This window comes from Loxodonta africana, chromosome 16 (assembly GCF_030014295.1).
Source record: "Loxodonta africana isolate mLoxAfr1 chromosome 16, mLoxAfr1.hap2, whole genome shotgun sequence".
Classification (NCBI taxonomy): domain Eukaryota; kingdom Metazoa; phylum Chordata; class Mammalia; order Proboscidea; family Elephantidae; genus Loxodonta; species Loxodonta africana.
Genome location: NC_087357.1, coordinates 30,694,911 through 30,711,194, shown reverse-complemented (window position 1 = coordinate 30,711,194; position 16,284 = coordinate 30,694,911). Strand labels below are relative to the sequence as shown.

Here is a 16,284-nt window from a genome sequence, read left to right as displayed (position 1 = left end):
TGATCTACTTCCAAAAAATAACCATCGAAAACCCTATGGAGCACAGTTCTGCTTTGATACACATGGGGTTCCCATGAGTTGGATTTGACTCAATGGCAACTGGCAGAGCTGTCTGCAGAGAAGGCACGGTGTCTCTCCAGCCAGGAGTGCTTGAGACAAATCTCAGTTTCCGCGTAGAAGGTCTGGGTGAAGCGGAACCCACTGGAGTCCAAGATGGTGCAGGCACGGCAGTGTACAGCAGGAAGGAACCTGGGGGTGAGGGCATGTTTCTGGGGCTGATGATGCAGAAACCGGCCCCACCCACCTTCCTGGTATCAAATGGCAGCCCCAAGGTTATATGTCCCCTGCAACGAACGAGCCTTGTCAGCCCAGCTCCAGTGTCTCCTCCTCCTCCAGGAAGCCTTCCTGAGAAGTGACCTGCCTGTAGTCCCTTTGGCACTTATCACTGTCTGCCTTTTTTAAGTAATATTTTTAGTGTGTTTTCAGTGAAAGTTTACACAGCATTAGGTTCCCATTCAACAATTTCTACACAAATTATTTAGTGACATTGGTTACATTCTTCACAATGCGTGAACATTTTCATTATTTCCGTTGTTCTGTGTCCATTAAATCACTCTCTGCTTTTTTTGTAGTGCAATTCTGCCCATGTCTTATCTCTCTTCCTGGACTGTTGGCATCTTGAGAACAGGATCCATGTATGTTTCATACCTGTATCTCCAGTGCCTAGGACAGGACCTGGTATTCAACAGATGTATCATGAATATTTATTGAATAGAATAAGTGAATGAATAAAAGATGGTGGTAGTGAGTGGCAGTGACTGGTGGTGGACAATGGTAGTAAATGGTGATTTATTATGATGGTGGTGCTGGGAGGTAATGGGTGAAGGATGGTGGTGATAGCTGATGGTTGTAGGAGGTGGTGGGTGAAGAATGTGGTAGATGGTGGTGGTGGGAGGTGGTGAGTGAAGAATGTTATAGGTGGTGGATGAAGGATGATGGTAGATGGTGGTGGTGGGAGGTAGTGGGTGAAGGATGATGGTAGATGGTGGTGGTGGGAGGTGGTGGGTGAAGGATGATGGTAGATGGTGGTGGTAGGAGGTGGTGGGTGAAAGATATGATAGGTGGTGGGTGAGGGATAATGGTGGTGGTGGTGGTGGGTGGTGGGTGAAGGACGATGGTAGATGGTGGTGGTGGGAGGTGGTGGGTGATGGATGTGATAGGTGGCAGGTGAAGGATAATGGTAGATTGTGGTGGTGGTAGGTGGTGGGTGAAGGACGGTGGTAGATGGTGGTGGTAGGTGGTGGGTGAAGAATGATGGTAGATGGTGGTGGTGTGAGGTGCCGGGTGAAGGACGATGGTAGATGGTGGTGGTGGGAGGTGGTGGGTGAAGGACGATCATAGATGGTGGTGGTGGGAGGTTATGCCCCTGCTCTCTGCCCTTCCCCAGGGGCCCTGACCCAGCTCTTGGACCCATCAAGTTCTCTGACACTGTGGTTTGTTCCCTTGCAGACTCCATTGGGGGCTCATTCCCTGTCACCTCCCACCGATGCCACCACAAGCAGAAGCACTGCCCTCCAGTGCTGTCTGGTGGTGGGCTTCCGGCTACACCATTGCTCTTCCACCCACACACCAAGGGCTCCCAGATCCTCATGGACCTCAGCCACAAGGCCGTCAAGAGGCAGGCCAGCTTCTGCAATGCCATCACCTTCAGTAACCGCCCGGTCCTCATCTACGAGCAAGTCAGGCTGAAGGTGGGACCTCCTCCCTGCTGCCCATCACTGTCTTACCCTGGGCCTCTGAGCTTTCTCCCTCATGACTGCCTTCTGTCACTGCCATTACTATACCCTGCCCCTTCTCTTTCCTCTCTACTGCCACTTCTGCTCTTCCCTCATTCCCCTACTTTCTCTTCCCTATTTCTTACTCTTCTCCTTTCTCAACCTTCCCTGTGTGACCAAGAAGGAACAGGGGAGTAGAGTGGCCATGGGACCCACTAGCTCTCACCAGACTGGTGGGAAGGCTTCCTGGTGGGTGAGCTGGGAGTCTGTCCGAGGGTGTTCTTTAGGGAAGGGCCTACTCCTTCCCCTTGGTCTGACTGATGGGGGGTTCAGAGGCTGGGCTGGGCTGGAGGCTGTCTGAGCCAGCCCTCTGCCTGCCCAGATCATCAAGAAGCAGTGCTGCTGGAGCGGGGCCCTGCGACTGGGCTTCACAAGCAAGGACCCATCCCGCATCCACCCTGACTCACTGCCCAAGTACGCCTGCCCTGACCTGGTGTCCCAGAGTGGCTTCTGGGCCAAAGCGCTACCTGAGGAGTTTGCCAATGAGGGCAACATCATTGCCTTCTGGGTGGACAAGAAGGGCCGTGTCTTCTACCGCATCAACGACTCCACTGCTATGCTCTTCTTCAACGGGGTCCGCACGGCTGACCCACTCTGGGCCCTGGTGGACGTCTACGGCCTCACGCAGGGCGTCCAGCTGCTTGGTGAGTGCCATCCCCTCTGGCCCCTTTGGTTTAGGGCACACTACTCAGCCTCCAGGTGCTGTGATCTGACACTGCTCAGTCCCATCAGGTGTGGGGGCCCCTCAGCAACTGGTAGCAGTCCAGGGCCAAGTGGGCATGGGAGCCCCAGAGCCTTTGTGTGAGCTGCGGAACACAGAGTGCATCCTTTCTCCAGGCCCACAGCTCTGACAAAGGGAGCCTGGATGAGATGTCTGCCCTCTTCACTGTCTCAGACTATGCCCTTGAGCAGTGTACAACCTTCAAAACCATAATTAGCAGTCTTAAGGACCTCCACCCCCAGGAAGTAATGAATATTAATCATTGTAACCATAATGTATAGAGTGCTTATAGTTTTTTTTTTTTTTTTAATAGTTTATGGAGTACTTACTTTGTTAGTGCCCATTCTCATAGCAACCTTGGGAGACAGATTCCATTATTAGATCCATACAGGGGAGACTCAAGCTCAGGGAGGTTGAATTGCTGCCCCAGGAGACACAGCAGATAAGGGGTAGAGCTGTCCCTCAGCCCTGAGCCTGTCCAACTCCAAAACGAATGCGTAACACTTAGGCTCTGCAGCCCCCCAGGAGGCTGTGCTCCAACCCCTACCCTAGTGCATTTTGTAGGGGAGAGCAGAAAGCACTAAAAAAAAGCACTAGTGGGGGTTTAAGACTCCTCCAGGGGCTCCTGGGTCCTCAGCATAAGGCTGTTTCAGGAAAGTGAGAGTGCCCTCCTGTAGGGGGGATGAGGAGCATCAGAAGGCTGCCTGACTTGCAGAGGTTATCAGGCTTCCTGACCAAGTGGGGGAAGAGGGAGGCAGAGAAAGATGGGACCATAAAATGCCAGGGCTAGAAGGGGCCACAAAGAGGTTCAAGCTTCCGAGGGTCACACAGTGAGTTGGTGGCTGAGTTGGGACTAGAACCCTGGTCCCCTGACTTCCAGCCTAGAATTCTTCCCACCTTGCTACACTTGTGCATGTGAGCAAGTGTGTTTGCATTCATGAGTATGTGTGAACACACACTTAAAATGTGGGTGTAAACCAACCCATTGGTAAATTTGCTCTGTCCTCATGCAAAGCCTGCATGTGCCTCAGCTTCTTCATCTGTAAAATGGGTTGATGGGAAATTAAATGCAATTAAAGAGGCTGTGAGTAAAGTGCCCCCCATGGTCCTGGGTACCAAGTAGATGCTCAACCAATACTCCTTTCTCCCATCTCCCATCCCTACCCGCTTTCCCTGCCATGGAGGTGGCTGAAAAACTTTTTTTCTTTTCTGACATTAGAGCCTAGAAACAGTGAAGCTCTTCTTTTCAAAGCACATTTTTTTTTGAGTAAAAAGACAGCGAAAATAAAAACAAACAAATGAGTAATTGTCAGAAGCCTTTCTGTTTGTTGAGTTCCAGACATTAGGGGGCTGTTTTTATTAACTAATACTTCAGGAACCTTCTGTTTTCCAACTCAATAAAAGTGTTTCTACATTCACATTAACGTGTTAAGAGCCCCAAACCAGGCCATTGCTGGGTTAGCTCTTGAGGAAGGGAGCCCAAGCTGAAGAGCATTATCTGCTTTTCATTCCCTCTGTGAAGTGGGTGCACCTGCAGGGCTTCTACCTGTCAGAGGCATAAAGGGTTATGCGCCCAGGCTGTAAAGTCCAACAGACCCAGCTCAGATCTTGGCCTCACCCTGTGCTATCCATGGGACTTCAGTTTCCTCATCTGTAAAATGGGGATAATAATAACTATTTCAGGGTTCTTGTGAAGGATCATGTCAAGCAGTTGACCCACAGTTGGTAATTGATTTAGTCATCTAGTGCTGCTATAACAGAAATACCACAAGTGGATGGCTTTAACAAAGAGAAATTTATTCTCTCACAGTCTAGTAGGCTACAAGTCCAAATTCAGGGTGTCACCTCCAGGGGAAAGCTTTCTGTCCCTGTTGGCTCTGGAGGAAGGTCCTCATCATCAGTCTTCCCTTGGTCTGGGAACATCTCAGCACAGGGACCTCAGGTCCAAAGGGTGTGCTCTGCTCCCAGCACTGCTTTCTTGGTAGTATGAGGTCCCCTACTCTCTGCTTGCTTCCCTTTCCTTTTACCTCTTGAGAGATAAAAGATGGTGCAGGGCACACCCCAGGGAAACTCCCTTTACTTTGGATCAGGGAGGTGACCTGAGTAATCCCACCCTAACCCTCTTAACATAAAATTAAACAATCACAAAATGGAGGACAATCACACATTACTGGAAATCATGGCCTAACCAAGTTGATACACATTTGGTGGGGATACGTAATTCAATCCATGACAATAATCAACTGCTGTCAGTCATTCCCACCCATCCTAGAGTGGGACATGCGTAACCTCCAGTTAAGTGAACATCTTCCCACTGCTCAGATATCCTTAGGGCCTGACATTTCAATCACTTGGGGTTCCAAGACTTGAGTGTGAGCTCCAGTCTGGAAATTTTTCTCTGAGCCTCAGTCTTATCATCTGTACAGTGGTTGTGAATACTATGACTTGGCCCAGGGCTCTGCCCAGGAGGTTTGAAGGAGGTGAGGCCAACATTCTTGCTCTTCCCTAAGCCAGGAATGCCCTTCCCCACAGCCCACAAGGATCAAAATCCTGTTCTGGCTTTAAGGCCCAGCTCGAAAGCCACCTCCTCCCTGAAGCCTTCCTGGGCAGAATTCTGTTCTCTTTCTTTGGTGTCCACCACATGGTGCCTGCACTCTCAGCACTGAGGCATTGGCTGTGCCTCAGTCTATCCAGATGTCTGTTTCCCCCACAAGATGGTGAGGGCTTTACGGAGGGGCCTGTGCCTTACCCATCCTGGTTCCTCTCTAGAATGGGATCTCGTGCCTGGCATGTGGAGGATGGTCAGTGATATTTGCGGGGTGGGTAGGGAAGAGTGCTGGGATGGATGAATGGCAGAACAGATGCCTTGCTGGATAAAGGAAAATGTGAGTGGGTAGGGAGTGGAAGTAGACCCAGTCCTGCCCACAGACAGCCCCAGGCTCACTGGGAAATTACGGAGACAAAGCAAACACTGAAGACACAATCAGGGCATAACCTAAGAGAAGACAGTAAATCATTAAAAGCTGTGGTCATAGGATCCCTGCCATCTGCCAGAGATGACTTCCATCTGGTTAATCTCATTTAACCCTCCAGCAGCAGTCTCTGAGTGAGTGGTTTTTATCCCCATTTGGCAGGGAGAAAACTGAGGCCTGTGGAAGCTTGCCTGTGTAGGTCTGTGGCACAACTGGGGCTTGAACTGAGTTTTCTAAATGCCAAAAGCAGTGACTTTCCCACTACCCCCCAGCGGGTTTAGGCATTAAGGGAGGCAGGAGGCCAGAGGAAGCTGAGGGAGGATATAATCCAGGATGTCTTCTCGGAAGAGGGGATTTAGGCTTAACCTACAAGTTCCAGGAGGATCTGGGTGAGTGGAAATGAAGGAGAAATTCCAGGTGAAAGGAGGCTTCTAACCCTCAGAGGCCTGGAGAGTAATTTGAAGGGCCCCCACCCTGGGGCCAGAGCCCAGGCAGCCTGACTTCGCCTGGCCCCATTCCCCCTGTTTGACTATAAATGGATTTTCCTACGGTATTTTCAGTTGCATTTGGATTTCCCAGCAGACTCCTCTTTGGACACCCAATAAGGCCAAGGCCTCAGCTGATTTCCATCCCAGCTATAAATCACCATAATCCCTGGGCATTTTCAAACACTGATGATGGCCCCTAAATTCAATTAGCAGATTAAAATATCTCTTCATTTTGTTCTTCCTACACTGATTTTGTTTTGTTAAAAAAAAAAAAGAGGTTCATCCAAGATATCTTCCGAGGTGTGAGGCGGGCTTGCTGTGCTAAACCCTCATTCCCCGGCCCTGCCCTCTGGGATCCTACCAGCTGCCTTAACCAGTCTCTGGGTTGATTTCCTTTCCTCTCCTTGTTCCTCTCTTCCCTGCTTCCCATCTCTCCTGCCTCCTTCCATTGCCTGCCACCTTGAGACATCTGTATCTTTCTGGGTCTTTCTCTCCACTGCTCCCTCTCTCTTCCTTCTCCCCTGTGGCAGGGAGTGGGGAATGGGTGGTCTTTCTTTCTCAGCCCCTTGACTGGCTGAGGCTCCCCAGGCTCCTCTCACTTTCCTGTCTTCCTTCCCAGCTGCTACTTCCAAGTTCCTCTCTCTCTTCTGAGGAAAGTAGCTTTCTGTCTTGTTGACCCTGAGGACAGGCCAGCCTTTCCTAGGGTGATTGTCCCCCAAACCAGTGTCTGATCTTTAAGAATTTCTTGCTGAGCCTGTGCCCTCCCTGCACCGCCCTCCATCCCGCCCACCTCTGTCTGGAACCTTGGCCAAAGGCTTCCAAATTCTACCTGGTCTGTTATCTGCTCCTCAGACCAGAGGCTTCCTGGGGCACCTGGCCCATAGAGGTAAAACTTGGCCGTGGAAGGATTGGCCATCTCCCCAGATGGGGAGGCAGGGGCTGGTGTCTCTCTCTGACTGGTGCCTCTGGGCATGTACCCCATGCCTGCCCCCAATGCCCTGACCCTAATCCATGGCCCCAGCAGGCCAGCTTCAGCCCTTCCAGGCTCCCTGTGACCTGTGACATGCTGGAGTGCCGCAGATCACCCGCTTTCCTCGGGTGCCCTGGCCCAAGCCCAGGCTGGTATCTCCAAGAATAACATTTTCCTACCTCCAGGAAGAAGGACCTGCCAGCAACTAAATAAACGCAAGTTTTATGGGGTGATTAATACTTGCAGAGATAAGCTCCTATCCCAATTTTTCAAGGTCTTCCTGCTCCTTTCAGAAATGTTGGCACAGGAAGAGTAACCATGGGTGCTAGCAGCAGGCTGGTGAGGCAAGGCTCACTTACAAGGCACCCCTGAGCACCCTTCTATGCCCACCAGGGCCTGGGCACTATGTAGGGGCTTGGGGAAACAAAAGCATGGAAACCCAGCTTCTCTTCTTAAGGAGTGATTACACTGGGGAACATTCCATATACCGCTACAAGGTGGCCTACATCCAGTTCTGCAATTAAGTGTAGGCTAAGAGTGAAACTGGGGGTGCAGGCGGGGAGCAATCCAGGAGGACTTCCTATAGGAGATGAATTTCAAGTCAGGAACCAAGGGAGGTGAAAAGAATGTATTGGTTGGGGAGGAACATTTTAGGCCAGTGGAGGGGTATGTGCAGGCAGAGGTGAGAATTAGCAGTCAGAAGGGGAGCCCAGGAGGTGTAACGGTTAAGCACTTGATGGGCAGTTTGAACTCACCAGCTACTGCATGGGAGAAAAGACCTGGTGATCTGCTGCAATGAAGATTACAGCCTAGGAAACTCTGTGGGCAGTTCTACTGTGTCCTATAGGATCTCTTATGAGTTGGAATTGACTCCACAGCACACAACAACATCCTGGGAAGGCGAGGGAAGGGGAGAGAGGATGAAGTGGAAAGGCAGCGGGTGCCTTGTGGGGATAGGTGTGCACACACATCACAGGGGAGGGAACCATGGGAATAGAAAGTTTCCAGCAGCTTCTGTGTTGTCAGGCTCTTCAGTAGGAGGAATTGTGAGTGACAGTGGGGAAATGTGAGGTCCAGAGAATTGCCTAAACCCTCTCAGTGGGTCAGAAGCCAGGCTGGGTCTGGAATTCAGATCTTTCAGGCTGATCTGGGGATAAGGTCAGCAAGTGGGGGCCTGTTGGCATATCACCGTGGTAGTGGCTGAACCCACAGGAGCATTAGGAGGGCATGAGATGGGCTCCCAAGGGCCTGTGACACTCTGCTTTGCCCCTGGTCTTTGCCCCTGCCTACAGACAGGTTCCCAGGTCTTGGTAGAAGACCCGCACCAGCCTACGGAGGAGAGAGATGGACGGAGACTTTCTGGGTAGTTTCCTGAGGGCCAAGCTGCTGCTGGGCCAATTCTCTGGGTGTCGGGCCAGCCCCGCAAAGAGGTACCCAGGCCCGTTCGGAGATGAGGCCTCTGCATCAGGTCCCCTGTCCGGGCGTGCCCCATCTTGGTGGCACTGGCAGCGTGAGCGGTCCCCGGCCAAGGGCCACACTGCCATCTGGGGCTTCCACTTCCCAGGCTAAACCAATATTTACTCTCAGTTGTGCCTGCTAGGGACTGAGAGGCAAATATTAGTTTAAAGAGCCTGAGCCTAGCTCTTGAGATGAAGAAAGAGTCGAAGATGCTGATCATGATTTCTTCTTCTCTGATAATTTTAATTTCTTCTTAATTAAAAAAAAATTGTTGTTCCTATGTCAGAGGCTATTCCAGGCACTTTCCTTCTGCTGACCCCAAATTCTATCAACAATATCAGGGCCCTATACCAACCTTCTCCTCCTCTAGGAAGCCTTCTCTGGCCTCTCCTGTCTTCAATGACCCTTTCTCCTCAGTGCCTGATGCATGTGGAGGTCTAAGTGGTATAAGCAGTTCTCCATCATGTACTGTCCTGCTGCTTAAGAAAACACCCTAAGCCCTCTTTGTACATAGTATAATCATCTCTCTATTGTATATATTGCTTATATATTTCTCTCTGTAATTTACTGAACGCCTACTATGTGTCCAGGCTCTGTATTAGGGCTTTCATGTGCTTTACTTCATTTTATCCTCACATCAACCCTAAAAAAGTTTATTATTGTATGCATTTCATAGAAAAGGAAATGGAGACTCAGAAAGGTTCCGTAATTTGCTCAAGGTCACACAGCTGGTAGTTGGTCACACCGCTGGGTTTGAGCCCAGGAGCCTGGGCTACATTGCCTCTCAGCTTCCTTGGATATGAGTCCATCTTGTCTCCCTTTTAAGTTTGGATAGTCCCCAGAGATGGGGACTGTGGCCTCCCTATGTCTCCCAGAACAGAGCTAACCAGAGTTTAAGGCTTCAGGGATCAGCCTGCATGTTGGGCAATGTGTGGAGAGCACAGAGAGGCTGCTGGGGGCCTGCAGCGTTAGTACAGGGAAGAGAGGCGGTGAGGTGCCCAGGGTCCCCAATTCAGTGACCAGGGTGGGTCTGCCTGCCGCATAGTTCCCTGAAGGCTCCTGGGGCCTGTGTCTGGTCCTGTTGTTCAAGGTGCACTTTAACTTTCTACCAGAATGAACATATAAAATTGAACCGTATTGAAATTGCCAATACCGGACCATTTTTAATCTCAAAACGGCAATTTCTTACAGTTCTGCCTAGTATCTCTTTGGCTCAAGATACATTTCTGGGGCCCTCTGAGAGATCTGTAGATCCCAGGTTGGGGGGTATATGTGTGTAGGGGAAGAGTAGGACCTTGCAGTTTTGAGGACAAAGCCCTCATGTCAGAAGCAGGAGACCTGACTGAATTGAGACTTGACTTGGCCACTCACTAGCTTTGGGCAAGTTTCTCAGCCTCTCTGCCACAACCTCCTCATCTGTTTTTTGGGCATAATTATACCTGCCCCACTTACCTCACAGGAAGCTTGTGGGGCTCACAGTTATATACAAGCGTTTATACAAATGGGAAAGTTTATTGCCTGTAGGTTTAGAAGAATACCTAATTTAAAAGCACCATCAAAAAAAAAAAAAAAAAAAAACGCCCTGAGCCAGTCCTCCAACTAGAAGAGGGAGCCTGTACGCAAAGCCCCGAATCAGGACGAAAGTAAAACCATGTAATTGAAATCGGTTCTTGAGACTGCATCTCCAACTGGGTTCCTTGAAATACTGGGGTTCCACAGAGGCCTCTCTGAGGCAGCTGAGAAGTGCAGAGGGAGGGCAAGTGGGCAGGGCTCTGTGCTCATTTCCTAGACTTCAAGAGCTTTTGATTCCATTGGTCAAAAGAATTCTACTGCTTTTGGAATACACACACACACACACACACATATTTGAGAACCAGTACACCAGCTGATTCTGAGAATCTATGTCTATATAAATGTGAGCATCTGTGACTCCTAGTGATTCTGGAATATTCCACCCGTCCCTCCAGGAGCCTCGGAAAGCATATTTCTCCCAGCTTTCCCATGGTCGGGTTTACAGCGAGATGGTAGAGATGGGTGTGGGTTTCAGGGTATTGCCCAGAGAGGTGGAGAAACCCCTCGCCCGCTCAAGCCGTGTACCCTCCCTCCCTGACTCCTTCCCCCACCCCATGCCAGATGTGGACCAGCAGGAGGATGTTTATGGGGACAGTAAATGGGCTGGCAGCGCCTTCTAAACAGCAGGCAGATACCCGGCAGGCAGCCTGGAGGCTGCAGGCTGACCCATGGTTAAAGATTACCCAGCGCTCCGGATGTGAGAGTCTAAACAAACAAGACTTGCAGCCTGATGGCAGACCCTGCTTTGAAGGAATCCCTCATGCTCCTAATGCCCCTCTGCCAGTGTCCAGGCCTGCCTCAGTTTCCCAGGACTGGCTGGCAACAGGGGGCAGGGCTGGGTGCCTCTCTGGTCGGCAAGGCCCCAGTGCCTGCCTCAGGTTGGCCTTCCCCCTCCTCTCCTGCCTTATAGCCGCTGCCTCTTCTCTTCCCTTCTCCCCCCCCCCCCCCGCCCCGGCTTGCTCACCCTGTTTTCCAGGCATTTGCTAATGCAGTTTTCTACCCCAGGTTCACTCTTGCTTCTGTCAGTCCAAACCCTCCTGTCCTTTAGGGCCCAGATCAAATCTTGTTTCTTCTAAGATGCCTTCCCTGACCCGCTGTGAATCAGGGAGGGGCCTCAGCCTCTGCTGGAGGTCAGGGGATATTTATCCTAAAGAGGAGAAGACTCAGAGGGGGCCCCAAAGTGTGGCTCTAGGATACATTGTGGATCAAGACAAGCAGAATTTTTCTAACAGTCATAGCTGTTCAAAGACAGGGGATGGTATATTTGGGAGGTGGTGAGCTTCCCTGGAGAATCCTAGCCAAGGAGAGTGAGAATTTAGCCAGGATGGTTGGACTTCCTAGTTCACTTCTCAAATCCCATCTAGCATGATCTCGCCAAGAACCTTATAACTAAATTGTATTCAAGTAGTTTCATGCCTCTAAGCATTGACCCTTCCACTGGTTGCTGGCTCCCCAGGATTTAGGGCTGGGCACACAGTAGGTCAGTGAGTGGGCGAACCACCAGGGAGATGCCTACCTACCCTCAAAGCCTCCCCTAAGGAAGGAAACACCTGGCCCTGCTGCCCTGCCCTTACAGGACCAGGCTACTTCTGCCCTGGTCCAAGGTATTTGTAGAGCCCCACCAGGGGCCAGAATAGGCAGGAGCTGAAGACTGACAATTTCCTTCCTGAGAGAAGGGGCACGTGAGGGGAGCCAGCTTAGCAGGCTCTCCCCACTGTCTTGTGCCGCCCCTCCCCCCATCATACTCTAATGCAGGCAGCCATGTGTCCCAGTCACAGATTACATAACTTGTTGCTTCCAAATGTGGGGCCACCGCACTGCTTGGGGACACAGGTTGCTCATCTGGTTTTTCCCAGCTGACCCCAGGGCTCAGTCCTTCCCTGGAGTTGGTCCTATGGTATTCTCCCATGGCTTTGGGGGCCTGATCCCTTCCCTGACCTCCAACTTGGTGACAGTTCACTCAGCTGTGACCTTTGCTGTCTTTTCTGTGGAGGGCTCTCCAGCCAGCTCCTCCAGCTCAGGTTTCATCTATTTCAGGGCCCAGCAAAGCTGGGTCCACTGATGGGAGGGCTATTTTGGAGCTTGCTGGCTGCCTGCAGCTGCTCCTGACCCTAAGGGGTAGAGGGGGTGGGACAGAAGGCATACTTGGGCTGGACACTGGCCCCAGGGATTCTGTTTTTAGCTGTTTCCCAGCATCTCCTGTACCTCCCCTCATAACTCCAGCAATATTTCAAGCAAGGCCAAAGGGGTCATTTTCCTACCCCCTTCTCCTCTGTCTCCATGCCCGCTGTTTCTCCTTCCTTCTTTCTCCTTTATCTCCACTTTTTAGCTTCTCCCTCCCAGTCTTTAGGCAGTAGTTTCACTCAGTGAATACTTCCTGGGTGCCATCATGACTGATAGTCCTGCATAAAGGCTGAAAAAGTCAATTGCCTGCTTACAGGTGGTTCTAAATTTAGTTGACAAACTCAACCTGGCAAACACTAATACCTGAGTTTATCAAGTACCTTCTAGGTCCCAGATCCTTCCCACTCTATCTCTGATCCCCGAAGCCATACCACAAGGCAGGCATTATTATCCCTGCCTGCTCTCTAAGTGAGAGGTCTGAGGCTGGGAGGAAAGTTTTTTGCCCAACAGCCAAGAAGACAAGTGCTGGGTTGGAGATTTACACCCAAATCTGTATCGCCCCAAAGCTCACATGCACTTCCTTCTGAACCATATGGCATCTAAATGATAATGTTGTTATTAGGTGCTGTTGAATCGATTCCGACTCACAGCGACCCTATGTACAACAGAACAAAACACTGCCAGGTCCTGCGCCACGTTCACAATTGTTGCTATGTTTGAGCCCATTGTTATAGCCGTTGTGTCAGTCCATGTCATCGAGGGTCTTCCTCCTTTTCGCCGACCCTTTGCTTTACCTCCTGGTAACATGGCCAAAGGAGTCTCACCATCCTCGCTTCCATGATAATAATGATAAGAATGGCTCATATTAAGCTGGTAATTATGCTGTGCCAGATACTCTACTGATTTTTCTCATTTATGCTGTGCCAGGTACTCTACTAGGTGCCCTATGTACCTTAATCCATTTATTCTTCACAGCAACCATTCTAAGCGGAGGACTAGAATACAGATAAACGAGTACATGCTGATTTCCTGCTGAAGAGGAGAGACCCAGAGGGGTTAAGCTGTTTGTTCAAGGTCATACGGCCAGGAAATGACAGAGTCAGGATTTGAACCCAGTCTGATAACCTCAAAGTCCTCGCATTTAACTACGCTCCTATCCTACCTACCAGTATGTGGATTTTGGTTACTTTAAAAAAAAAAAAGAACTAAACTACTCTTAGGTTGCATTACTAGAAATATAATATATATATCAAAGGAGCCCTGGTGGTACAATGGTTAAGCATTCAGCTGTTAGATGAAAAGTCAGCAGTTCAAACCCACCAGCCACTGGGTGGGAGAAAGATGCGGTAGTCTGCTTCTGTAAAGATTACAGCCTTGGAAACGCTATGGAGCAGTTCTACTCTGTCCTCTGGGGTCACTATGAGTCGAAATTGATCGACGGCAATGGGTTAATGTATACAATAGGGAGGTGATGGCCACCCTGTTCCCTGGGCTGGTCAGGGCATATTTGCAGTTTCAAGTCTAGTTCTCTTCATTGTCTAAGAGGTAGGAAGGCGTGTGAGGAGCCTGAGGATTCCCTGAGGAGAGTCGTCTTCAATGTGTGATTGAGAGGCAGCCCTAGAGGTAGTTAAAAACAAACCCGTTGCCCTAGAGTTGATTCCAACTCATAGTGACCCTAATAGGACGGAGGAGAACTGTCACATAGAGTTTCCAAGGAGAGGCTGGTACGTTCCAACTGCTGACCTTTTGGTTAGCAGCCTAATGCTTCACCACTGTGCCACCAGGGCTCCAGAGGTAGTTAGTGGGTACAATATAAATACAGGGAGGTAGATTTCAGTTTAAGATAATGGAATAGGCTGCCTTGGGAAGTAGTGAGCACCTGCTAGTGGGAGTTTTCAAGAAAAGGACTCCTGAAGGGGCAGAGAGGCAGGTAGCTCACATCCAGCCCCAAAAAGAAATCTGTGCTGAAGTTCTGCCCACCTCTGCAGGCTCTGGATTGGTTGTCCTGAGGGTATGTGTGTGGAGGCGAAGCTACGGGGTGCCTATGTAGGTGCCTGTGGGCCTGTGGGTGTCTCTGGCTGGGCATCTCTGCACTCCTTTTTCCCTCCTCATCCTGCTGTCCTTCCCTCTCTGCTTCCAGCCTTCTAAATTCTCCAAGGGCCAATGTCTGGAATCCCTGAAGAGTGGGGGAGCAGGGGCTGTTCCCAGGTTCCAGGTCAGCCCACAGGCCCTCCCTGGCTCCCTACCCTTGTCTCAACGCATCCCCCTCCTGCACAGGCCCTCCTTGCCTCTCCGCAGCCTCCCAGCCTCTCTGCACCGTCGCTGTCACTGAGTCAATTCCCTGGAATAATCACATTTTCCGGTCGACTCCCTCCTCCCCGCCAAGCATGTTGCCGGGAAACCCCAACCAGCCAGGCCCCAGGAGGCTTCTCCTGAGGGGCGGGAGGCTTGGGGGAGGGCCCAGCACCCTCACCTTGCCTTGCCCCAGACAACAGTTCTGGAAGGAGGCGGGAAGAGGGGGAGGAGAGCAAATGCAGGGGGTGCTTTAGAGACTAAGTTTAGCTGGAACTGAATGCTGGGCTCTGCCGCCACCACCAGACCAGATTCCAGGCTTCAATGTCACACACAAGCCCTGACCCCCTTACCCAGCTCCTTGAGAGAAAGCAAGGGAGGATTTTGGGGATAGGGACAGATTCTCCCTTGGAGAGGCTTGGAGACAAGGCTCCTGGGGAAGGGTTGGTCCAGGAGTGGGCACCAGCCAAATTAGGAGACTTCAACTGGGCGGTGGGGTAGCAGCAGGGTTCAGTAAACAAGCAGGGCCTAGAAGTGAAGAATGTAGTGTCAGGAGTTGGACAGACCTTGCTTCGATCCTGAATCTGTCACTTGATGCTTGTCACATAACATCTCTGAGCTTTATCTGTAAAATGGACCACCTCTGTGGGCTGCTTTAAGGGTGACATGCAGGGTAATTCATGGCACAGGGTGATTACTCATAAATTACAGGACTCCATAAAACAGGATATAACACAGCCATTAAAAAAAAGATACGGTGTTGGCAAGGTGCTTAGGACATAGTAAGTGGAAAATGCTCATTGTGGAAAAGGAAACCTGTATGGTAAGGTTCTAAGCCTGGGGTCCACACCTGTGGATGGGCTTCATGTTAATCAGGCATGCTGTGAAATTATCCTCAGAATTTGGTGAGAATACGTTTTTCTAGAGAGAGAGGTTGAAATTATCATCGGATTGTCAAAGCGATTTGTTACCCATAAAAGGTTAAAAACCACTGGTGTTTATCACTTCTAGGCCTTTTGGCTAAGATCAAGTGTGGAAACTACAGGCATTTGTATAGGATAACACCATTAAAAAAGAAAAATAACAACAAAAGCTACCTTGAAAAAGTCTGAAAGGTCATAATTCAAATATTAATAGTGCTTTTCTCTGGGTGGTGGCATAATAGGTGTTTTTTTTTTTTTTTTTTGTGCTGAACTGTATTTTCTACAAGGAGTTTATTTTATTTGTGTGATTCAAAGAGAAAAGGTTTGATTCCCAGCTAAGTCACTTCAAAAGGAAGTCTTGGATAAGTTTACTTCACTTCTCTCAGCCTCAATGCCCTCAGGTAGCAATAAGCTCAAAAGGTAGCTGTTAGGACTGGATGAGAGAATTTGTGCAGAGAGGCTCTGGGAGGTGGGTTCATTTTGGCCTCCCCTTTTTGTAGTGTTAGCATGGAAACCCTGGTGGTGTAGTGCTTAAGAACTAAGGCTGCTAACCGAAAGGTCGGCAGTTTGAATCCACCAGGTCCTCCTGGGAAACTCTATGGGGCCGTTCTACCCTGCCCTATAGGAAATCGACTCGATGGCAGTGGGTTTGGATTTTTGGTTTAGTGTTAGGATGTCATCAATCCATGAACAAATATTTACTGAGTGTCTACTAAGTGCGTGGCACTCTTCTAGGTGCTGGGAATAAAGAGAAAGGCCCAAGGGTTTAAAAAAAAAGTGTATATACGCAGAGAAATAACGCTTATTGTAGAAAATAGGACAATAAACACACGTACAAAGAAAGCATCTGTAAGCTTCCTATTTAGAAGCAATTATATATATATATATATATAATTTTTTTTAGGAAACCCTGGTGGCATAGCAGTTAC

The 16,284-nt window shown here is 49.9% G+C and overlaps 1 protein-coding gene across 1 annotated transcript in view; it reads left to right on the top strand.

The window, feature by feature from the left end:
* The window catches only part of NEURL1 (neuralized E3 ubiquitin protein ligase 1), a 35,132-nt gene that overhangs the window by 13,373 nt on the left and 5,475 nt on the right, over positions 1–16,284 (top strand). Inside the window, exons 2-3 of the mRNA XM_064269356.1 lie at positions 1,510–1,751; positions 2,158–2,479. Of these exons, the coding sequence (XP_064125426.1) occupies positions 1,510–1,751; positions 2,158–2,479 (564 nt within the window). The remainder of the gene's footprint in view (positions 1–1,509; positions 1,752–2,157; positions 2,480–16,284) is intronic.